Source organism: Molothrus aeneus, chromosome 28, assembly GCF_037042795.1.
Source record: "Molothrus aeneus isolate 106 chromosome 28, BPBGC_Maene_1.0, whole genome shotgun sequence".
Taxonomy (NCBI): Eukaryota; Metazoa; Chordata; class Aves; order Passeriformes; family Icteridae; genus Molothrus; species Molothrus aeneus.
In genome coordinates, this window is record NC_089673.1 from 1,644,372 (window position 1) to 1,668,058 (window position 23,687).

At 50.2% G+C, this 23,687-nt stretch overlaps 1 protein-coding gene across 1 annotated transcript; it reads left to right on the plus strand.

The window, feature by feature from the left end:
* Positions 1–23,687, plus strand: EFTUD2 (elongation factor Tu GTP binding domain containing 2). Its single transcript, XM_066566707.1, has 28 exons — positions 1–51; positions 622–727; positions 1,340–1,505; positions 2,097–2,175; positions 3,863–3,938; positions 4,458–4,523; positions 5,411–5,446; positions 6,281–6,371; positions 7,202–7,284; positions 7,750–7,916; positions 8,899–9,023; positions 10,562–10,625; positions 11,350–11,440; positions 12,147–12,282; positions 12,541–12,668; positions 13,670–13,863; positions 13,971–14,082; positions 15,311–15,451; positions 15,884–15,985; positions 16,546–16,628; positions 18,203–18,289; positions 18,532–18,658; positions 19,096–19,183; positions 19,511–19,629; positions 19,994–20,088; positions 21,516–21,669; positions 22,514–22,621; positions 23,143–23,687. Exons 2-28 carry the CDS (start codon positions 623–625, stop codon positions 23,236–23,238), a joined length of 2,919 nt encoding a protein of 972 aa, XP_066422804.1. The 5' UTR covers positions 1–51; position 622; the 3' UTR covers positions 23,239–23,687.

The following is a 23,687-nucleotide window of genomic DNA, read 5'->3' on the forward strand; positions in this document are numbered from 1 at the left end:
TCGGCAGCGGCGGCGCCGGCGAGAGCAGCGGCGGGAGCGGAGCCGGGGCAGGTGTGGGAGAGAGCGGGACCGGGACCAGGACCGGGGAGAGAGAGCGGGACCGGGAGCGGGGCCGGGGAGGGAGAGCGGGACCGGGAGCGGTGCCGGGGAGAGAGAGCGGGACCGGGAGCGGCGCCGGGGAGGGAGAGCGGGACCAGGGAGGGTGAGGGAGAGGGAGAGCGGGGCTGGGGCCGGGGCCGGGAAGGGAAGGGAGTGCAGGACCGGGACCGGGGCGGGAGAGGGAGAGCGAGAGCGGGGCTGGGGCCGGGAAGGGAGTGCAGGACCGGGACCGGGGCAGGTGAGGGAGAGCGGGACCGGGGCGGGAGAGCGCGACCGGGGCCGGGGTGGGTGAGGGAGAGTGGGATGGGGACCAGGGAGGGAGAGCGGGGACGGGACCGGGGAGAGGGGCCGGGGAGGGAGAGCGGGAGCGGGGCTTGGGGCTGGGGCAGGGCCGAGCCCCCGGTGCCACAGGCCCTGAGGAGTTTCTGTCACGGCCCACGAGGGGTTTCTGTCACAGCCCCGGTGGGTTTCTGTCACGGCCCCGGTCTCTGCGCCCCCACCGAGCCTCTTCCCACCCCCCAGCATGGACACCGATCTGTACGACGAGTTTGGCAACTACATCGGGCCCGAGCTGGACTCGGACGATGACGATGACGAGCTGGGCCGGGAGGCCAAAGATCTGGACGAGGTGAGGAGGAGCAGCGACCCCCGGAGCGGGGACAGCGACCCCCGGGGCCAGAGCCGGGCCCGCAGCTGCTCCCGCCCCGCGCGCCTCGCTCGGAGCGGGGCCCTGAATGCCGAGGGTCCGAGTGGGGCTGGTGTTTGAAGAATTCACAAAATCTGTGCCTGTGGTAAAGAGAAACACCCAGATCTTGCTGGGATGGCAGAGGGAAGGAGAGCTGCTGTGGCTGGGCTGGGTCTGGCTGGGTTGGGTTTGGCTGGACTGGGTTTGGTGCCATGGCCATGGCAGGTCTGTGTCCCCTTGGGAACCCCTCAGGAGGGAGCTGAGGCTGCCACAGGGAGCCAGATCCCCACAGGGGAGGCAGAGCAAGACCCCAGGGACAGGGGGGATTGGGGGAGCCCCTTCCCGTGTCCTGCTGGTCTGTGGGTGGGGTTTGTGTTACCAGGTGTGGTTCTTGGGCTGTTTGGTGTCCCTGCAAGCCCAGGGGCTGTTCCTGACCCAGGAGCTGCTCCCAGGGCACCCCTGTGGGTGCTGGGGCTGCCCTGGGGGTCCCTGGGTAAGCCCAGGCCTGTCCTCCTGGGAGGCTCCACAGCAGCTCAGGGCGAGCCTTGGTTGCAGCTGGAGGATGATGATGATGATGATGACATGGGGGAGCACGACGAGGAGCACCCTGGGATGGAGGTGGTGCTGCATGAGGACAAGAAGTACTACCCCACAGCAGAGGAGGTCTATGGGCCTGAGGTGGAGACCATTGTGCAGGAGGAGGACACACAGCCACTCACTGGTGAGTGGGGAGAAGGCTCTTCATGGATCCTTAGAAAGGGGAAATAATATAGAATATTATTTAATATTAATGCATAATTATTATGTATTTAAATATAATATAACATAACATAATATAATAATATATTGTAAGATATATAGTATTTATATATATTATAAGAATAATATAATATAATATAATATAATATAATATAATATAATATAATATAATATAATATAATATATATTCCCTTCTGTCCTGCCCTCGTAGCCTCAGGAGCTCTGCCTGGTGTGTGCAGATTTGGGCACTTTGGTTTGCAAAAACCACAAACAAAGGTGTCTTTGGAAGAACAGGAATCAGCAGAGATGGGAAATTGATTTAAGGGAGAAATAAATGCATTTAAATTGTCTTCTTTATTCCTACATGCTGGAGTGGCTCAGCTGGAAGAGCCCTGCAGTGACCATCTCCTGCAGCTTTGACAAACAGCTGAGAGAATCTTTCAGCTGGAAAACTGAGGGGTTGTCAGCTGAAGTCCCCATTCCTTGGGGCCATTCCTGACCCTGCTGGTTCAGGGGCTCTGGGAACAGTTTGTTGTTCTGTCTCTTGTTTCAGAGCCCATTATCAAACCTGTGAAAACCAAGAAGTTCTCCCTGATGGAGCAGACACTGCCAGTCACTGTCTATGAGATGGAGTGAGTGTGGGGCTGGGGGAGGCAGATCTGGGGGTCTCACTGACCTGAGAGCAGCCAGTTCCCAGGTTCTGAACCCAAAACAAGAGAAGTGCAGGTCAAAGTATTTCACTTTCCCTCCCCATGGAAAATGAGCACAGGGTAAGGTTGGACACAAAAGGAATCTCACCTCAGGGGCTGAGATCAAGCTCCATAGCAACAGCTTGTGGCTCAGGAAACCTTCTTGGAATGGTTTGGGGACCTTAAAACCCATCCAGTGCCACCCCTGCCATGGCAGGGACACCTTCCCCTGTCCCAGGTGGCTCCAAGCCCCGTCCAACCTGGCCTTGGACACTTCCAGGGATGGAGCAGCCACATCTGCTGCTCTGGACAGCCTGTTAAATATCCACATGCTCACTGTGTAGCACACATCATATTGGCACATCCCAGGTTAGATCCCATCTATTCCAGTTTCCACTGGGAATTTTTCTGCTTCTAGGTGAGTGCAGAGTGCTGTGCAGTCAGCAGGACACTGCAGCTGTGCTGGGTGGGTCCATTCCTTGTGTCCCAAAGCAGCTTCTTGGACACCAGGGCTGGGAGAAAACCTCCTGGAAAAAATCCCAAATGCATTTAAAAATTTACATTAAAATTTGGAGATGTTCCTGGAGCTGGTGTTCCCTCAGGGGTTCCTCAGCTGCCCAGGGGGAATTCAGCAGAGCTGGAGCAGAGCCCAGGAGCTGCTGGGGCTGGTTTTTCTCAGTCCCTGACCTGGGCTCTGCATTATCCACCACTTCCCTGATCCCTGTGTGCTCTGCTCATTCCATTTGTAATTAATTCATTTTTATCCTATTTGTTGATAGAAATGGTTAGGATGGGCCACGAGAAATTCCTTGTGGGATGTAGCCAGAAACCTGCAAGCTTGGTATTGATTTCCCATTTAGCCTTATTTTCAGACCAATTAGGAAGGTTCTAATCGGGGTTAGTATTGATTGCTGTATTTTTTAGCTCTTAATCAAAATGTTTTACGTTAAGAAGTCTATTGTATCAGTGAAAATTTAATCTGTTTAAAAAGGAAATTATTTGACAGCATTTATTCTCTGCAGGCCTTTGGCAGTGGCTGCATGTTTTACAGCCTCCCATTATTTTTTAGGGGTGGTAATTTAGGATCTCAATTATTTCTTGGCCAGCATCCATCCAGAAGTGACCAGCTCATCATTACCCAGCTCAGCTGCTAATTTGAAAAAGACTTAATTCTTTAAGTCCCTGGAATGTCACTGTTTTAAGGCTTGAAAATCAGAATTAATGGTTTGTGGTTGCTTTCAGAGCTCCATGGGGTGCTTGTTATCCACCACCACCATTAACTGATTGTCTGCCTTGGTTTGAGTGGAAGTGCTTCATCATCTGAGTACATGGATGTGATTTTTGCTTCAGTACTGACTAGAAGAGAAGAAAAATATTCAATAATATTCAATTGCTGGCAGCTTTACCAGCTCTGTATCCTCCCACCCACTGCCATCTGTCTGGGACTCCAACTCTCTTGTCCTCCCCATCTGGAAAGTGGGATTCTTCCTCCGCAGGGCACTGCCAGGATAAAAGTTTGGCAAAGATTCAGGGGGCACCTTGGATAGAAAGTGGAGCTGAAAAGCAGCACCTACTTTTCTTAGACACAGCAGAAGCCCTCCAACAGCCTTTTGTGTTTTTGTTCCTGCAGTTTCCTGGCAGATCTGATGGACAACTCGGAGCTGATCCGGAATGTGACTCTGTGTGGGCACCTGCACCACGGCAAGGTGCTGTCAATGTCCAAAAGAATCCAAAATCAGGAGTAGTGAGGGTGACCTGCTGCTTTGCCAGCCCTCCTGGCCCCTGGTTCTCTGCAGCAGCACCTTCTGCTCCTGCACTTATTTACAGAATCCAAGGATGGGTTGGGTTGGAAGGGACCTTAAAGCTCATCCAGTGGCATGGCAGGGACATCTTCCACTATCCCAGGTTGCTCCAAACCCTCTCCAACCTGGCCTTGGACACTTCCAGGGGTCCAGGGACACCCCCAGCTGCTCTGGGCACCCTGTGCCAGGGCCTGCCCACCCTCCCAGGGAGGAATTTCTTCCCAATATCCCACCCAACCCTGCCCTCCTCCAGCTTTAGGCCATTCCCCCTTGTCCTGGCAGGAGGTTTCCCTGTGAATTGTACAGATCTTTTTGTAGGTTGAATGAGCAGATTTTCAGCGTGCTCTGTGCTGCTGCTGGAGGGATGGGGCTGTGTTTGTGTCTGTCTGGAGAGAGGCAGCTCCTCTCTGTGCTCTTTTCCAGACGTGTTTTGTTGACTGCCTGATAGAGCAGACGCACCCCGAAATCCGGAAACGCGACGATCAGGACGTGAGTGAGCTGGGGAATTCCCACCCTGGGGACACCCTGGGGTGGCTTCTGCACCCTTAGGGAGGGGACACTGCATGGGGACAGGGTGGTTCTGTGACTGGAATGTGGGATTGGGAAGGCAGAGCTCAAGTCCTAGCTCTGCATTATGTGTTATATACACCCTAAGGGAGTATGTAATATACACATTATGCATTATATGAATGGATATGTGAATTGTATGAAAATGAGTATATGAATTATATGAAAATGAGTATATGAATTATATGAAAATGAATATATTAATTATATGAAAATGTATATAAATATGTGAAATCTATATAATATACACATAATGCATTATATGAATGAATATGAATTATATTAGAGTATATGAATTATATGAAAATGAATATATTAATTATATGAAAATGTATATAAATATGTGAAATCTATATAATATACACATAATGCATTATATGAATGAATATATGAATTATATTTGAGTATATGAATTATATGAAAATGAATATATTAATTATATGAAAATGTATATAAATATGTGAAATGTATATAATATACACATAATGCATTATATGAATGAATATATGAATTATATGAAAATGAAGATATGAATTATATGAAAATGAATATATTAATTATATGAAAATGAATATATTAATTATATGAAAATGTATATAAATATGTGAAATGTATATAATATACACATAAAGCATTATATGAATGAACATATGAATTATATGAAAATGAAGATATGAATTATATGAGAATGTTCCTGCTTCTGTCCCTTACTTGTCACCTTAGTGAGGTGTCAGAGTTTTTGTGTCCTGCTTCAAACTGAGTATCTGGTACCAAAATGTGAGTCTCTGATTTTTGTTTTGCCTTTGCAGCTCTGCTACACTGATATATTGTTCACAGAGCAGGAGGTGAGTGGTCTTGTAGTGATTTTATGCAGTTGTCTCATGCTTTACTCACAGTTTTTGTAGGCAGTTTCCTTGTCCATTTTAATGCCTTTCTGTGCTTTCCACATTTTGGTTATTTTCTTTATCAATAAAAAAATCTGCTCCTCTTGTTTGCCTCAGGAAGATTCCTGATCCAACTTCCTCTTCCTTCCCTCATCTCCATGTATGATTTTATAACTTGTGTAATGTTAAATCTACAGCAGAGTCACCCCAGTCTGGGGCTAATTCTTACTTTTTTTAAGAGAAAAAGGAGGAAGGGATTTGCAGTAGTGGTAGATGAGGAAAAAATATTTCAAAATAAATACATTTCTGCTTGTTTTCCTTAGCTCTGACTCCTTGTGGTTGGGCATGAGTGGGAATGTTATTTTGTGTCATGACCAGAACAATCCTTTGAAACATTTTTTTTTCTCCTCTCAATGTTTATATTTTATACTCTATGTGATCAAATCTTGTGCTTTGAGGTGTAACTTGGTGGCAGCAGAGGGTGAAAGCACAAACAAACACCCACATTCTGTCTCAGGTGTTGCCTGTAGTTCCTCCTCAGCTGAAATCAGCTGTGGAGGGTGCAGTGGTGGCTCCCCAGTCTGACCAGTACAGATGGGGGAGCTGGGCTGGGTGATCTGAGGTTGTTACTTTGGTGAGCTGAAGTTATTACTCTCTTCCAGGATGAATGTTTACTTCTTTCCATCTTTCTGATTTTTCCTTGATCTTTTTTTAGATGGTGATCCTTGTGTTTCTGTACAGGTTGATGCTTTTGTTTATTTTTTTTACCTGTAACCCTGATTTCCTGTGTTTCAGAGGGGCGTGGGGATCAAGAGCACCCCAGTGACGATTGTTCTGCCAGACACCAAAGGAAAATCTTTCCTCTTCAACATCATTGACACTCCAGGTGATTGTGCAGTCCTGAAAATCCTGCTGTGGGAAGCACTTGCCTTTGTTTTGTACTTTTTGTATCTGACTCCAGCCTAGTCCTGAGCCTTCAGCCGAGTTCATTCCTGTGAAGTCACTTCCAGCAGTACTGACCCATAATCACCCAGGGTGATTTGGGATGAAGGGACCTTAAAGTCCATCCAGTTCCAGCCCCCTGCCCTGGGCAGGGACAAGTCAGGCTCATGTCTGTGATTGAGGGCTGGTGGGGCTGCAGAGATGTTTCTTAAGCAGCACAGGTAGAATTTTCTTTCCCAGGTATTGCCATGTGCAGTGTTGACCCTGCTTTGCTCAAATGCTGTTGCCCCACAGTGAGACTCAGCAAGTTCCTCAAGCTTCTGTGGAGGGAACATGATCACAGATGAATTTGTAAGAAACTTCAGGGAAGAGGGTCTTGGGACACATGTGGTGAGCTACAGCTTAGGATGAGGGAGGTTAGAGCACAGGAGGAGGCTGGGGGAGAGACATCTGTTGTCTTTGAGAAGAAATCTTCCTCCTTTTCCCAAAGTCCTTGCACAGAGCTGTGAGAAAAACAGTCACAAACGTGAGGAAAAGTGCCTGTTAAACAACTTGTGTGCATTCTCAAAAAACAGCTGAGGCTAAACCTCCATGGGGAGCTGTGGCAGCTGCTCCCAGGTCCCCGTCTGAGGAGGAGCCATCTCCATTCTGCCTCTCTGGGTACCAGCAACCAGAGGAATCTGCAGAGCCCCATGGCTTCCCACCCTGTGTGTTGCTGCTGCTGCACCAGGGCTCTCTGTGCCTCTCACTGCCCCCCTCTGTGTGGTTTTGAAGGTCATGTGAATTTCTCTGACGAGGTGACGGCCGGCCTCCGCATCTCGGACGGCGTCGTGCTCTTCATCGACGCGGCCGAGGGGGTGAGTGCCACCTCCTCCTCCTGGGGCTTCCATCCCTGCCTCTGCACTCTGTGCTCCTGCCTCAGCATGAAGGCCTGGGCTGGGTTCAGCTTTTTTGGGTGAAGGGTTTTTGGAGGACGTTTTGAGGGTGTTTTCCATCTGAACAGGCAGCCAAGCCTGTGGCTGCTGTGTCCAGACTGATGTGATGCTTTGGCCTGCAGGCTGATTGTGTGACTTGTGTGTGTCTCCATCCCCATGATACCTAAAACTGAGCAGGTTATTTATATCAGAGATGTCCCCAGGCTTGGATTCAAGGAATTTGGTTGGGTTAGCACCTATTTGTGAAATTCAGGAGGATTAGCTGGTTGCTGAGCTTGGGCTGTTTTGCAGCCTGGCAGCAGAGTAAGGGTCACTGGTTGTCCCTCACGCCCCAGATAACACTTTGGGGGTCCTTTCCTGGGGCTCTGAGCTTGCTGCTCCCTGCAGGTGATGCTGAACACAGAGAGGCTGATCAAGCACGCTGTGCAGGAGAGGCTGGCAGTGACTGTGTGCATCAACAAGATTGACAGACTCATCCTGGAGCTCAAACTGCCCCCCACAGATGCTTACTACAAGCTCAGACACATTGTGGATGAAGTTAATGGTCTGATCAGGTGAGGCTGCATTGTTAGTGCTGCTGTCCCTGTCCCATGGCTCTCTGTGAGCCCTGCACGTGCCTGAAAACTCATCAGTTTGTCTCTTGATGTGTTGAGTCATAGAAAATGGGCCAGGAAAAACCACTGGGAGTTCATCTCAGCTGATACATTGAATTAAGCAGGATTGGCTCTTCTTGGCAAACTCCAGGGATTTCATTTCCCCCGCCCCATTTCATTTTTCCTCCATTAAAAAATAGAGAAGGTGGACATATGACCAGAGCAGGGAATTTGTGCTCCCAGATGTCTCAAATACACTGAAATGATCCAGGTTGTATTCCAAATTGGAGGTTGAGATGTCTCAAAGCTCCTAAATACTTGCTACAAAACTAAAAGAGGATTTGCTGTCTCAACTCCTGGACAAGGATTATGATACTGACACAGTCCAATCTCCTTGGCAGCCCTGCTCAGGAAAGGGAGGGACATCTTAGACATTTCTGTGGGTTCTTCTGCACCCAGGGGTTTTTTAACAGCATTCTGCCCTTCAAGTGTGTGTGTGTTTGCACACAAGCTCCCTGGCATGTCTCTGTTCTGTTCAGTGTGTGCTGGGAGCAGAGTAATTCACCCTGCCTAGCATGGCTGTGAGCTCATTAAACCAGTTTGCATTAAATTATATCCCTCTATTATCTTTTCCCTTACTAGGTTGACCAACTTGGCTGCTTTTTTAGAGGAAGAAAAGTTATCCCAGATAAAAAATCTGAAGCATTTTTGCTGGTGACTTTTTACTTCTAGAATCTTTAAATCTTTGCATTAATGCTTGAAATTTATAGGCAGAAAATGTTCCTGACCCTGAGATTCTGATGGCAAGCAAGCTGTAGCCTGTTTAAAGATGCTTTTTGGCAATGCAGCCTCCTTGCCTGTCACTGCTGTAGGGTGTGGGAAGTGGGCTGAAGTGTCTTCTGTGGTTCATAACATTGATTTGATTTTATTTTTCTCCTCACAGCATGTATTCCACCGATGAGAACCTTGTGCTGTCTCCCCTTCTGGGGAACGTGTGCTTCTCCAGCTCTCAGTACAGCATCTGCTTCACACTGGGGTCTTTTGCAAAGATTTATGCAGACACATATGGTGAGGATTAGCCAGAAACCTGGTGCACTTCAACATCTCATTTCCCAACCTTTCTTGTGGGGGTTTTCTGAGCCATTCAGCTTCCCCTGCACATGGCCAGTGTTTGTGTTCTGGAATTGCTGAGAGTTGAGTGGTGCTGCAGAGCTGAACCTCGGGGGTTAAAAAGCACAAGCACAGTTTTAGCAAAGATATTTTCTCCTGATAAATGTTTCTTGAGTCAGAAGCCAAGATTTTTTTCATACCCTGAGCAGAAATAGCAAGCAGTTGAAGGCAGGTGTGTGTGTGTTGTGCTTTGCCTCCCTGTCAGCAGCTCAGGAGTGAAGCAGTTAAGCTCTTCCTGCCTTTTCCCAAAAGTCCAAGACACAGCTGCAGCTGGGCACAAGCTTTGCCCACAAGGTTTTGCACTCTTGCCCTCTTTCTTTTTTAAGAAACTGTCTTTTTCTGGCCTGGATTTAATTTTCTGCTCCCCAGGTGCCCACTCAAGGCAATCTGCTGCATGTAGCAGTGGGCTCTGTGCTGGCATTAGCAGCTGCACAGCCCAGGTTTTTGAAGTGCCCCACTGGGGAATTTGGGGATCTGGAGGAGCTGAGAGCAGGGGAAGAAGGAGGTTGTAAAGCAGCTGGGCCAGCTCTTGCAGAGCACTTGGCCTGAGGGAGGATGAAGTTGTTGAGGTCAGGGACTGATGGTGCCAGGACTGTCACGTGTCCTGAGAGTTTGGAGCAATAAATGAGCTCCCTGAGTGTCACAGCATTAACTCAGAGCTACTAGGGTGACACCCATCCTGGGAGCTGAGGACAGCACATTTGGCAGGAGATGCCAACCAGGTGGGGAAGGCAGGAGCCTGGAATTGGGAATAGTGAATTCTGGTCCCCAGGAATTGGGTGTGCAGCCACCACGTGTCACTGACAGGGGTTAGAGCAGCATCAGTGTCCAGACTGGAGCCACCAGGCAATTCCTTGTGTTCACACACCTGCCCACAGCAAAAGCTTGTTTGGAACCTGCTGTAGGTTCTCATTCCATCCTGAGATTTGTGAATTCACCATGACAGGACCTTCAGTGCTGGGTGTTAGGCTGTGTGTTCCCTGAGAAAGAGGAAGGAGCCTGGAGATGTTCAGAAGGGCAGAAGATGCTGGTGCTGAGCCTGCAGGGCTGAGGGATGGAGGCCATCCCAGCACCTTGGCACTGCAGCAGCAGTCACAGCCTTCCTGTTTGGAGGTGCAGCAGATGAGGCTGGGCTCCTGCAGCACTCCCAGCTCTGACCCTGTGGGTAGCAGAGAGCTGGGCAGTCACTCTGTGAGCTGCAGTGTCCCTGGGCTGCTGGGGACATCCCCACTGGACTCTCTCTGCTCATCTCTGCCTGCTCTCCCCAGGACAGTGCTTAATCTTTCACTCAGAATTGGGACGAGGCATTCACTCATCAGCATCAGTTCATTAAATTGAATCCTCAGGCTCGTTTTAAAAGCCAAAATTTAAAGATTTCTAAGCTAAGAAAAAAGCAGTGACATCTGAGAGGCCTTTTCATTTGCTTTTTCCTTTAGGAGACATCAATTACCAGGAGTTTGCCAAGCGGCTTTGGGGCGACATCTACTTCAACCCGAAGACGTAAGAACCCTGTTTAAATGTTTAAATGTTGCTTTATTCCTGGGTTTTTCCCCTCCTTTCCCTGTAAAATGTGGACCCAAGGTCACTCCTGATCCTGTGATCCTGTGGTGGAGTGTGACAGTGTTCACAGGGGTCTGAGGATGAGGGGAGAGATGAGGATCTGACTCCATGTTTCAGAAGGCTGATTTATTATTTTATGATATATATTACATTAAAACTATACTAAAAGAATAGAAGAAAGGATTTCATCAGAAGGCTGGCTAAGAATAGAAAAAGAAGGAATGGTAACAAAGGCTTCTGTCTCGGACAGAGAGTCTGAGCCAGCTGTGATTGGCCATTAATTAGAAACAACCACATGAGACCAATCCCAGCTGCACCTGTTGCATTCCACAGCAGCAGATAACCATTGGTTACATTTTGTTCCTGAGGCCTCTCAGCTTCTCAGGAGGAAAAATCCTAAGGAAAGGATTTTTGATAAAATGTGTCTGTGACAGTGGAGTAGTATCTGGGGAGGGTTGAGTCAGCCCTCCTGGCTCATGTGAATCCCACAAGCAGCAGCAAAGAGGCTCCTCTGGCTTTCATTTGGAGTAAACCTGGCCCATGTGTCCCTGACAGCTTCCCAGGGGATGGGAGGGAGGAGAGGAGAAGCTGGGAGGAGCAGAGGCTGTGCAGGGCTGCAGGCAGGGCTGCAGTTCTTGCTCCTCACCTCTGTGCTCTCCAACAGCCGCAAGTTCACCAAGAAGGCCCCGACGAGCAGCTCCCAGCGCAGCTTCGTGGAGTTCATTCTGGAGCCCCTGTACAAGATCTTGGCTCAGGTCTGTCATGGGTCATTCTGCCTCCCCCAGCTCCAGGCAGGAGCAGCTGGGGCTGGGCACTGGGTCTGGTCCTGTCCTGTTCTGCAGTGGGATCTGCACAGGAGGGTGCACAGTAATCATTATTTCTTGCAAGTGCAGTGCTGTATTTGCAGTGTATAGAACAGTCCTTGCTCTTCCTTGTGTGCTCTGATAGCAGCCAAGTGACAGAGCTTGGACTTGGAGCACAAGTTGGATGAGGAGGAGTTGGGGGGGGCTCAGCCTGGAGAAAGGGAGGCTCAGGGGGACCTTCTTGCTTGGGGCAGCTGGGGGAGGTTGGGCTCTGATCCCAGGGAACAGAGACAGGAGGAGACGAAATGGCCTCAGATTGTGCAGGGGGAGGTTTAGGAAAAATTTCTTCCCCCAAAGGGTTGTCCAGTCCTGGCACAGCTGCCCAGGACAGTGGTGGAGTCACCATGCCTGGATGGATTTAAAAGCCATGTAAATGCACTTGGGGACTAACATGATTTAGTGGTGGCCTTGACAGTGCTGGGAAATGATCTTGGAGAGCTTTTCCAGCCTTAATAATTCCACAAATCTATGATTTGACCCATCTGGCTCTTGTGTGAGCTGTAACCCAGTGCAGGTCCAGAGCCCTGCGGGTGGTGGCTGGTGTGTGATGCTGACTGAGACCCCCACAGTGAACCTGAGAGTGGGACTTGTCTTGCAGGTGGTGGGGGATGTGGACACAACCCTGCCCAGGACTCTGGATGAACTTGGCATCCACCTGACCAAAGAGGAGTTGAAACTGAACATCCGGCCCCTCCTGCGGCTCGTCTGCAAGAAGTTCTTTGGGGAGTTCACAGGTACAAGCACAATCCTCCTTAGATCCCCAGTACCTCACACCAAGAGTTGAGGGTTATATTTTGGCCAAGGAGTGCTAACTTGCACAGATCCTGCTCAGCTTCCCAAATCTAAACTGTGACACCACTTTGCCCACAGGACAGCCTGAGGCACTGCTCACCTCTCCCTGCTGCTCTGGGTGCTGCAGTCACCGTGGCTTGCCTTGTGTTTATGGAGTCCATTTCTCTCCTCCACACTGCTTAACCCTGTTCCTGTTGCAGGCTTTGTGGACATGTGTGTGCAGCACATTCCCTCCCCAAAAGTGGGGGCCAAGACCAAAATTGAGCACACCTACACCGGCGGCGTGGACTCCGACCTGGGCGAGGCCATGAGCGAGTGTGACCCTGATGTAAGGAAACTCCTGTCTTTGCTCTGAGTGTGCAGAACCAATTCCAGCAGGCTCTGCTCCCCCTGCCCTGCCAGGGCTGCTGCCTCCCAGCCAGATAGATATCTGCACAGATTTGACTTGCAGCACTCTGAAACCTCTCATCCGACACTGGAACAAATCTCTTCACTCCAAGGAGCTTCAACTGCCTGCCAGGGCAGCCCTGGAGAGAGGGAATTGTTTCACTGTGTTCAGAGAAGAACAGGACTAGGTCAGGACTCCAGAGCACGTGGGAGCTGCAGGGTAGTTTTGTGTCCTTTTGCAGTCTTTTTGTCTCTTTTCCTTGAAGTTTAATTCTCTCTCCAAACTCTAAAAAGCTGCATGGTGCTGATAAAAATAACCCTGTGTTAGTTAGTCAGCACCTTTCCTCTCCCAGCCCTGCAAACCCTTCCTCCTCCAACAGCTTGCACTGAGCTGTCATTTGGAGTTGTCTGGAGCCACCAACGCTGGCAGCTGAGTGAGAAATTTGCCTGTGACTTTTGCTCTGATGTCTGCAGAAAAATTTATTTTAATGAGTTGTGATTATCCACATAAAACTCCACAGTGGTGACTGTCACCACATCACCAGTGTGGAGTGACCTTGTGGCACTGGAAGCTGTGATCTTGGGGAGCTCAGGTGCTCTGCCCTGAGCAGGTTTGCAGGCCAGCAGGTGACATTTTTCCTCATGGCTTTGTCCCACCCACCATTTGCTGCTCTACAGGAGCTCCAGAACAGTCCACCATGGTCATTCCAGAGCTTTCCATACAGGGCAAGGAGATGTAGGGCTTCTAGTGGCAGAAACTGAAGGACTTAGCAATTATTTCTAAATTCCAGCCCATTCATCCCTTTCATCCACAAATCATAGAATATTCTGAGTTAAAAGAGATCCACAAGGATCATCAAAGTCCAGTCCTGCCAGATCTGTGTCTGTTTCTTTACTCTGTTTTGCAAGAAGCTCATTTCTGTCTCTCTGTGTCATGGCAAGGGTCCCTTGATGTGTCACACCACCAAAATGTACAGCACTGATGATGGTGTCCAGTTCCACGCCTTTGGCAGGGTGCTCAGTGGCACCATCCATGCTGGGCAGCCTGTGAAGGTCCTTGGGGAGAACTACACCCTGGAAGATGAGGAGGATTCCCAGATCTGCACCGTTGGACGCCTCTGGATCTCAGTTGCAAGGTACAGAAATGTGTTTACTGGGACAGGAGTCACCTGGGGAGGGACTGGGAGGGAGGAAGAAGGTCCTGGAAGGTCTGAGGCTGCAGTGGTGCTCTCCTGCCTTTCAGATATCACATTGAGGTGAACAGAGTTCCTGCTGGCAACTGGGTGCTGATTGAGGGCGTGGACCAGCCCATAGTGAAGACAGCAACTGTGACAGAGCCTCGGGGCAATGAGGAGGTACCAGGCATAGCTGCTATTGCTCAGCCTTCCAGGGAGGCAGGGTGATGCTGTACAGCCCAAAAGCTCCTCTAGTGGGGTTAAAGAATCCCTGGCTGACATGGTGGCAGGGCACAAGAGCCACTGAGTGTGGTGCTGTTCACAGGGCTCCCAGGATGAGGGAAGAGATGAGAATCTTGACTCCGTGTTTCAGAAGGCTGATTTATTATTTGATGATATATATATTATATTAAAACTATACTAAAAGAAAGGATTTCATCAGAAGGCTTGAAAGGAAAAGGAATGGAATGATAATAAAATCTTGTGACTGACCAGAGTCTGAGCCAGCTGGGCTGTGATTGGCCATTAATTAAAAACAACCACATGAGACCAATCCCAGATGGAGCTGTTGCATTCCACAGCAGCAGATAATTATTGGTTACATTTTGTTTCTGAGGCCTTCTTCAAAATGTTTGTGAGAGGAACATTTCAATGATGCTAATTTTCAATACATTTTGGAGCACCAGAGAAATTCGGTAAGGCTGCTAGCATTTTCTGCTAATGGTTGAGGATGGTAAGCAGTATGATCTCAGTAATTATAGAGCTCTATGCCATTACTAATCTCAGGCAAAATAACCACTGAACTTCCAAAGGATAAAATTCTGGGAAATTATATGAACAAAACTGATGCCAGTCAACACCATTTTACAGAAATTTGCTAAATAAAATAGAGAATTTTACTTAATCATCTGATAAAGGTACAAACTCTGGTCTGTGACCATGTTCACAGGGGTTTTTGGATGAGGGAAGAGATGAGGATCTGACTCCATGTTTCAGAAGGCTTGATTTATTATTTTATGATATATATTACATTAAAACTATCCTAAAATAATAGAAGAAAAGATTTCTTCAGAAAGCTAGCTAAGAATAGAATAAGAAAGAAGGAATGATAACAAAAGCTTCATCTTGGACTCTGTCCGAGCCAGCTGACTGTGATTGGCCATTAATTAGAAACAACCACATAGACTAATCAAAGATCTACTTGTTGCATTCCACAGCAGCAGATAACCATTGGTTACATTTTGTTCTTGAAGCCTCTCAGCTTCTCAGGAGAAGAAATCCTAACAAAAGGATTTTTCATGAAATGTGTCTGTGACACACTGAGGGAAAGAGAAGAGCTCCACATGCTGTGTAATACCTGAGGACGTGCAGGGATGCAGTTTCAGCTCTTTGTCCTCTCTGGTTCCAGGCTCAGATCTTTCGTCCCCTGAAGTTCAACACCACATCTGTTATCAAAATAGCTGTGGAGCCAGTGAACCCCTCAGAGCTGCCCAAAATGTTGGATGGTCTTCGTAAAGTCAACAAGAGCTACCCCTCACTTACAACCAAGGTACTGCTGGGGCACCTGGATCAGATGATTTCCAGAGCTCCCTTCCAGCCTTAACTGTTCTGTGATTTCTCTGTGTGTGTGTGTGTGGCTGTTTCCAGCCAGTGCTGGGGGCAGCCTCTGGGCTGATCTTCAAAATAATCAGGTTTTTTACCACAGGTTGTTATGTTTGTTGTGGGTCTTTTCATGCTGTTTCAGTTGATCTCATCAATTATGTAGAAATAGCAGAAAAATGTAAATCCAGCAGAAAAACACACACCCTGCTGTGCCAGGGAAGATCCCAGCAGCACTTCCTGCTGGACAAGGCTCTGGGGGCTTTCCTTGGGGTGTTCTGACTCTAACTAAGTCTATTTAAGGCTGATCCTTCCTCAGGCTTGAGTAGGAAGGAGCTGTGAGCAGGGGGGCTGCCAACTGAATCCCTCTTTTCTCTTGCAGGTGGAAGAATCTGGGGAACATGTGATCCTGGGCACAGGAGAGCTGTACCTGGACTGTGTGATGCACGACCTGAGGAAGATGTACTCTGAGATTGACATCAAGGTGAGGCAATCTGAGAGGGATTTTCCCACTGGAAACCCTGGACAGGGTTTTGGTCCCTTCTCTCAGAAGGATGAGAAAAAGAACTTGCCTGAATACACAGCATGGATTTTGTCACATTCCTATAAAAGTAAGAAAAAGTTGTTTGTGTGTAAAAGGGGCTCTTCCAGCCTGGCTGTCACACCAGTGGGACTGAGAGTGGCACACTGGCTTGGAGAGGAGTTTTCCATATTCCAGACTTCCCTGTGCTTAGAGCATTGCCTGGCTAGCAATTTATTTATTCCAGACTTCCCTGTGCTCAGAGCATTGCCTGCTCAATTTATTCATTTGATGCTAGCTGTTGCCTGGCTAGCATCAAATAAATAAATTGAGCAGGATTTTTCATACCTGGAATTAGATTTAAATTTTCCTGTCTCATTTGAAAGCCTCAGTGCTTCATGCACAACCCTGATTAAAACACTGCCAGTTGAACTTGTTTTTCCTTGTAGGTGTTCAGAGGTTTCAAACAGTTGTTTTACAAGCAGAAAAGTACTGAAAACTTTACAAACCTTTTGTTCTTTTAGGTGGCTGATCCAGTGGTGACATTCTGTGAGACAGTGGTGGAAACATCCTCCCTGAAGTGCTTTGCTGAGACACCCAACAAGAAGTAAGGGCTGTGGGTGAGCTGGGATGGGAGGGAGCAGAGGGAGGGTCCATCCCTGCAGGGGGGCTGTTCCCCCTGGCTGTTGTCCACCAAGTGACACATTCCTGAGTGAGCAATGTCCCATTGAGCTCACAGGGACACAGCAGAGTCCCAGGGATGTTCCTGTGCTGTGTAGGAGCTCTGAGAATGAAGGGAATAAAGCCAGATCCACATCCTCCTTTTTCCCTAAGTGTCACACCCTCTCAGCAGTTCTGAGAGGTGTTCTGGGATCCTGGAGCAAGTGCCAAAGTGCTGCCTTCAATAATTCCCCCAAGAGTTTCATGAGCAAGAGCTGTGTGTTCTCTTATCCATATGTAATCTTGGGTTTCTTCTCCTGGTGATGCCCTGGAGCCTTGCAGCTGCTCCCATCTCCTCCTCCAGCCCCTCACAGTGCATGTGATTGGGAGAGGGAGGCCTGGCAGGGACCATGGGGGAGATCTGTGTGCACAGCATGTTCCCATACCTGAATTTTCAGAGAAATCATGGTCTGCTGAGGTGGACTCTCCTCTCCTGTGTTCCCCTGTGGTTTCTGGTTCTTCTTGCTTTCCTTTATTCTGAAACAATCTCACCATGTTTGGCAGCCTTATTTCTGGGAACAGAGATGTTCCAATCTTCACAGAATCACAGGATGGTTTGGCTTGGAAGCAACCTTAAAAACCATCCAGTTCCAAGCCCTTCTGTGAGCAGGGACAGCTTCCACCAGACCAGGTTGTTCCCAGTCTTAGGTCAGGCACCTTTTAGGCACATGGGATGACCTGTGCTGGGGGCAGGTTTCAGGCATTGAGGTAGCATTTGCTGTGTCAGATGCAGCTCCCAGGGGCACCTTCCCCAGCCCATGGGCTCCCTCCTGCAGCCCTGGATGTGGGACAGGAGGGCTGGAGCCACTCTGTCCCTCAGCTGTCCCCTTCTGGGGCTGAGCAGGCTTTGGGGAGCACCTGGGCTGTGTTCACAGGGACACAGGAACAGCAGTGGCTGCAGGTGGCTTCATCAACCCAGCTGCATCCAAGCTGGGTGCAGTGAGAGAATCACAGAATTGTGGAGTTATTAAGGTTGGACAAGACCCTAAATGAAGTCCAACTGTCAACCCAGCACCACCATTGTGTTCACCACTAAACCATATCTACAAGTGCCACATCCACATGGTTTTTGAACAGTTCCAGCCAGGGATGATGACTCCATCACTGCCCTGCGCAGCTGTGCCAGGCCTTTGCAACCTTTTATGTGTAAAATTTTCCCTAATATCTCACCTAAACCTCCTCTGGCTCAACTTGAGGCTTCTTCCTCTCACCCTGTCCTTTGTTCCCTGGGAGCAGAGTCTGACCCCCACCCCTGGCTGCCCCCTCCTGTCAGGGAGTTGTGGGGAGCCAGAGGTGCCCCCTAAGCCTCCTTTTCTCCATCCAGGCTGATTCCCCCAGCTTCTCAGCTGCTCCTGGTGCTCTGTTCCCTTTTCTGGACACATCCAGCCCCTCCAGGGCTGCCAGTCTTCCCAGTCAGCCCCATTTCCATCACTGTGGCTGATGGTGACTGTCTCTCCTCAGGAACAAGATCACAATGATTGCTGAGCCCCTGGAGAAGGGACTGGCAGAGGACATTGAGAACGAAGTGGTGCAGATAACATGGAACAGGTATGAGCAATCTGGGAGGGCAGGAGTGCAGCTGGAAGTAAAGAACTGGGGAAAAAGGGAATGCTGGAACCTGCAGGGTGCACAGGATCAGGCAGGGATCCTGTTTTGGTTTTCCTGCCAGCCAGTCTGTGAGCATCTCTGGCTGAGACTATTTTGTGCCTGAAGGGAACAGGGTTGTAAATACATGGTGAGTTCAGGTCAGATTCTTGTTTTCTAAAGCTTCTTCCCTTTCTCTCTCTCAGAAAGAAGCTGGGTGAATTCTTCCAGACCAAATACGACTGGGATTTGCTGGCTGCCCGTTCCATCTGGGCCTTTGGGCCAGATGCCACTGGCCCAAACATCCTGGTAGATGACACACTGCCCTCAGAGGTGAGGAGTGGGGGCCACTCTTCAGTGACACCTTTGTGGTGCCAGGAGGTGCCCACTGCTCCCAGAACTTTCAGCAAGGCCCTGGTGCCTTTGGGGTGTTCATTGTTTGCCTCAGATCTGCTGCACTTTCCCCACAATGATCCTACACTGGTTACCAGGTCACCTGTTATTTTTCAAGTGTTGCTGTTTGAGCCAAAAGGCAAAAAAAAACCTTTTTTTTTTTTTTTTGCCTTGCCTTTCAGAGTCCCCAAAATGTGGGCTCTTAATTTCTAGTGCTCTAGAAATTACATAGTGCTGATGCTCTTGGGCTGTGAGAGGGAGGGGTGGACATGGGGGCACAGGGCAACACTGCTGCTGGTTTGGAAACTGGCTTTTAAACACTGGGTGATGCTGGCTGTGATGAGGGGTGGTCTCTGAAGCTGTCTGTCTGTCTCTAGGTGGACAAGTCTCTGCTGGGTTCAGTGAAGGACAGCATCGTGCAGGGCTTCCAGTGGGGGACCAGGGAAGGGCCCCTCTGTGATGAATGTAAGTGGGACCTGTGGGGAAATTGAAACAATGAGAGATTGGTTAAATTCTTCCATCTCTAAGCATTCAGGTGCTCCAGGCTGAGCGGGCTTTGGAGCAGCCTGCTCTGGTGGAAGGTGTCCCTGCCCATGGCATGGAGTTGGTCTGGATCAGCTTTAAGGCTCCTTCCAACCCGAATCACTCCATGATTCTGTGATATGCAAGGTTATGATGTGGTGATGCTGGAATTAAATTTAGGAGAACTGCTGGGTGTTTGGGCATCTGGGGATGTTGGTGCTGGCAGAGGACATCCCCCGAGGTCACTGCTTGTCATTTCTCCCTCTGCAGTGATCCGCAACGTGAAGTTCAAGATCCTGGATGCAGTGATTGCTCAGGAGCCCTTGCACAGGGGTGGAGGGCAGATCATCCCCACGGCCCGCAGGGTGGTGTACTCTGCCTTCCTCATGGTGAGGCCCTGCCTGAGCTGGGCTGATCCCCACAGCCCTGCCTGGGGCTCTGGGTGCACTCTGACTCATTCACCCATCAATGTCTGCATACCCTTGTGGGCTGGCACACGAGTCCTGCAGGCCTGGTGTGCATCTGCTCGCTCTCCCCTTCCTGCTCCTGCTGGGCTTGCTGGGAAGGGTGGGCACGGGGGAGAGGGAGGCGTGTGACTCATGCCCAGAGGGAGAAAAGGTCCTTGCAGTGTTTGTGCTGTTGGTTTGGGCAGCCGTGGGACAGCAGGATCCCTGTCATCTCATCAAGTGCTGAGTTTGACTGTGCTGTTGAGCTGTGAGAGACTCAGTGGCTCATGTCCTTGTCCCCTCACAGGCCACCCCTCGTCTGATGGAGCCCTACTACTTTGTGGAGGTGCAGGCTCCTGCTGACTGTGTGTCTGCTGTGTACACGGTGCTGGCCCGGCGCAGGTGAGCTGCTCCTGCTGCCAGCACTGGGGGCTTGCAGAGCAGCAGCGTTGGCATCTGGGCTCTTGGAGAATTCCTGCCACTGGTGCAGGGGGTGAAGCTGTTGGGATCTGGGCTCTTGGAGAATTCCTGCCACTGGTGCAGGGGGTGAAGCTGTTGGGATCTGGGCTCTTGGAGAATTCCTGCCACTGGTGCAGGGGGTGAAGCTGTTGGGATCTGAGCTCTTGGAGAATTCCTGCCACTGGTGCAGGGGGTGAAGCTGTTGGGATCTGGGCTCTTGGAGAATTCCTGCCACTGGTGCAGAGGGTGAAGCTGTTGGGATCTGGGCTCTTGGAGAATTCCTGCCACTGGTGCAGGGGGTGAAGCTGTTGGGATCTGGGCTCTTGGAGAATTCCTGCCACTGGTGCAGAGGGTGAAGGCTCTGTGAAGTGACAGTTGGAAGCTTCCTGACTGATCCTGGCCCTGAGCAGTGTGGGGAGGGATGCTGAGGATCACACGCAGCCTTTGGGTTATGCCTGGTTCTTGCTGAGTGTCAGAGAGGAGAATGTGCAAAGCACTGTGCTCAGCCCTGGGGCCCCAGCTCAGGAGGGACTTGGACCTCCTTCAGTGGCTCCAAACAAGATGCCCAGGGGGCTGGAGCAACTAAAAACAGCTTGGGAGATCTGGGGTGGTTCAACCTGGAGAAGAAAAGGCTGCAGGGAAACCTTAGAGCCCCTTCTAATGCTTAAAGGGGCTCCAAAAGAGCTGGAAAGGGCCTGGAGTGCCAGGGTGTCAGCACAATGAGTCCCCAGCTGGGTAATGATTGACATAGACTCTGTGTATTACACAAGGCTGATCATTTTCTTTATTAAGAAACCCATTGCTTTTTTATACCCTAGTTCACTACAGGTGAGCCTGGGTATAAAAAAGCAATGGGTTTCTTATAGCCAAGTTTAAAAAATATAAATTGGTCCTTACTTAAAACACCATCACCATTAGCTAATTAAGAAACCACCCTTTGGTAAACAAATCTCCATGACACATTCCACATGTTCACAACACCAGGTGCAGCAAGTTAAGATAAGAATTGTTTCTCATTCTTTTCTCTGATCTTCTCAAGCCTTTCCCAGAATGATGCCTGGGGAACTTGTCTGTTTTTCTCTGCTGCCACACCAGGACAAGGGGGAATGGCTTCCCACTGCCAAAGAACAGGGTTAGATGGGATTTTGGGAAGAAGTTCTTGGCTGTGAGAGTGGAGAGGCCCTGGCACAGGTTGCTCAGAGCAGCTGTGGCTGCCCCATCCCTGGAACTGTCCAAGGCCAGGTTGGATTCCACCTGAAACAGTGGAAGGTGTCCCTGCCCATGGTAGAGGGGGTGAAACTGTGTGGGGTTTGAGGTGCCTTCCATGATTCTGTGACACCTGGAATGCTGATCCTTTAACACTTTTGCAGAGGCCACGTGACCCAGGATGCTCCAATCCCAGGCTCTCCCCTCTACACCATCAAAGCCTTCATCCCAGCCATTGATTCCTTTGGATTTGAGACAGATTTGAGGACCCACACGCAGGGACAAGCCTTCTCTCTCTCTGTCTTCCACCACTGGCAGGTGAGTCCATGCCCTGGGGAGGTAGGGACAGGTAGGATCAGGCACCAACAGAGCAGGAAAGCTCTGGAGAGCATCCTTGGAGGATCTTGGGGAGGCTTTGTGCACCAGCTGTTTCATGTCTGCCAGGCTTTGTTCCAAGTCCCATCACTCCCAGTCCTTGTGAGGGAGCCCTGGAAGCTGCTGCTGGCTGAGTGTCAGGGTCCTGCAGTGCCTGGAGAGAGGACATCCCCCTTGGGAGGAGGGAGCCTGTTTGGGTCCACTTCATGCAGCAGAAGTCTTGGATTGAGGCTCAGTTTCACTGATCTGCCATAGGAAGTTTGATCTGTGCCACACTTCAGCTTTGCCTCTCAGAGATGGTGTTTTAAACCTGTAGGAAACAAAGTTTGGGACAAAATACTGTTCTCTGGCCACTTCTGTGTCTGGGGCAGATCAGGTCCTGTGGGAGCCATGGCTGTGAGGTGCACAGTGCTTTGGGGTGCAGCTCCATGAGAGCAGCAGCTGCAGGCTGAGCCCTGCCCTAAAGGCTGGTGTGTCAAAGCCCAAGGCTCAGCTCTGAAACAATAAGCACTCCTGCTTTGTGGAGGGGGTTGTGCTGAGCAGGACTTGCATGGATTGTTCTGTTAGGAGGTGGTGTGGGGTCTTGCAGTACTCCCTGGGGAAGGGACGTGTCCTTGGCCTGAGTTCTCAGCACTGACTTCTCACAGGCATGATCACCAGCAGTGACATGGGTTTGTGTGCCAGGAGAGCAGGTGGGCTGTTGGGGTGTCTGTGGGACCCAGGGATGTGTCTCCAGGAGGCTGAAGCAGCCCCAGCATCACTCTCACACCCTGGCCCTGTGTTTCAGATCGTGCCTGGGGACCCCTTGGACAAGAGCATCGTCATCCGGCCGCTGGAGCCACAGCCAGCCCCACACCTGGCCAGGGAGTTCATGATCAAGACCAGGCGTAGGAAGGTGTGTCTGGGCCAAATCCCTGTGCTGTGACTCTGTCCCAGCAGCTGAGCTGTTGCTGTGCTGTCCCTTGGCTGTGCCACATCCCCTCTGTGGTCTGGTGGCCTTTGTGCCCCAGGACCTCCCCCGTGCTGCCCGTCAGAACCTGCCAGTCCCACCAGTGACTCCAGTCCAGAACAGGATCCTGTGGTCTCTGCTGAGCCCTGCTCCCTCCCCAGCCCCTCTGAGCCCTCAGAGGCCTGGTGTAGCCCCCTTGTCCAGCAGAAACAGCAGAACTGCTTTCTGTGCTGGTTTAGTGAGCTGGACTGAGGGGCTGCAGAGGGAATCAAGCTCTGCTGTGGGGAGCAGTGAGCTGGCAGATGTGCTCAGCAGCAGAAACCACATGTTTGCAGGTTCCTGAGGAGTGTTGGATGCCTTCAAACTGCAGAGAAGCACCTCATGCCTTTTTTGGAGCCTGAAAATTTATCTTACAAGGTCTGGGTAGTGGCTGTGTGGGGAATAACCCTGGTTTGTGTTACCTGCAGGGCCTCAGTGAGGACGTGAGCATCAGCAAGTTCTTTGATGACCCCATGTTGCTGGAACTGGCCAAGCAGGACGTCGTTCTCAACTACCCCATGTAACCCTGCTGCCCTGGCATGGGGGCTGACCCGAGCCCTGGCTGGCACCTGCTGGTCCCTCCCCATCCCTGCTTGCCCAGTCTGGCTCCTGGAGGCTCCAGGGCAGGCAGGGAGCTGCTCCTCAGGTCACTCCCATGGCTGTAGGAGTCTCCATGGACCAATTGTGAGCAGCCCAGAGCCAGAGCCCTGATCCATTTTGTATTGTTGGTCTCCAGCTGCTGTTGCCTCCAGGCAGGTTTTCCTTTTGGATGGGCTCTCCAGCTCCCAGAGCTGAGCAGTGTCAGTGTGGATTCCTGAGGACTGGGCCTCAACTGTGTCAAGCATTTCAGGCAGCTGAGAAAGGGGGGATGCTGGGGGGGCAGTGCTTTACCAGCCTCCCCAGGAGGAGAAATGTGGCTTTGACCTTTCTGTACCCTTTTTTTGAACCCTTTAAAATGTTTAGTACAAACTTC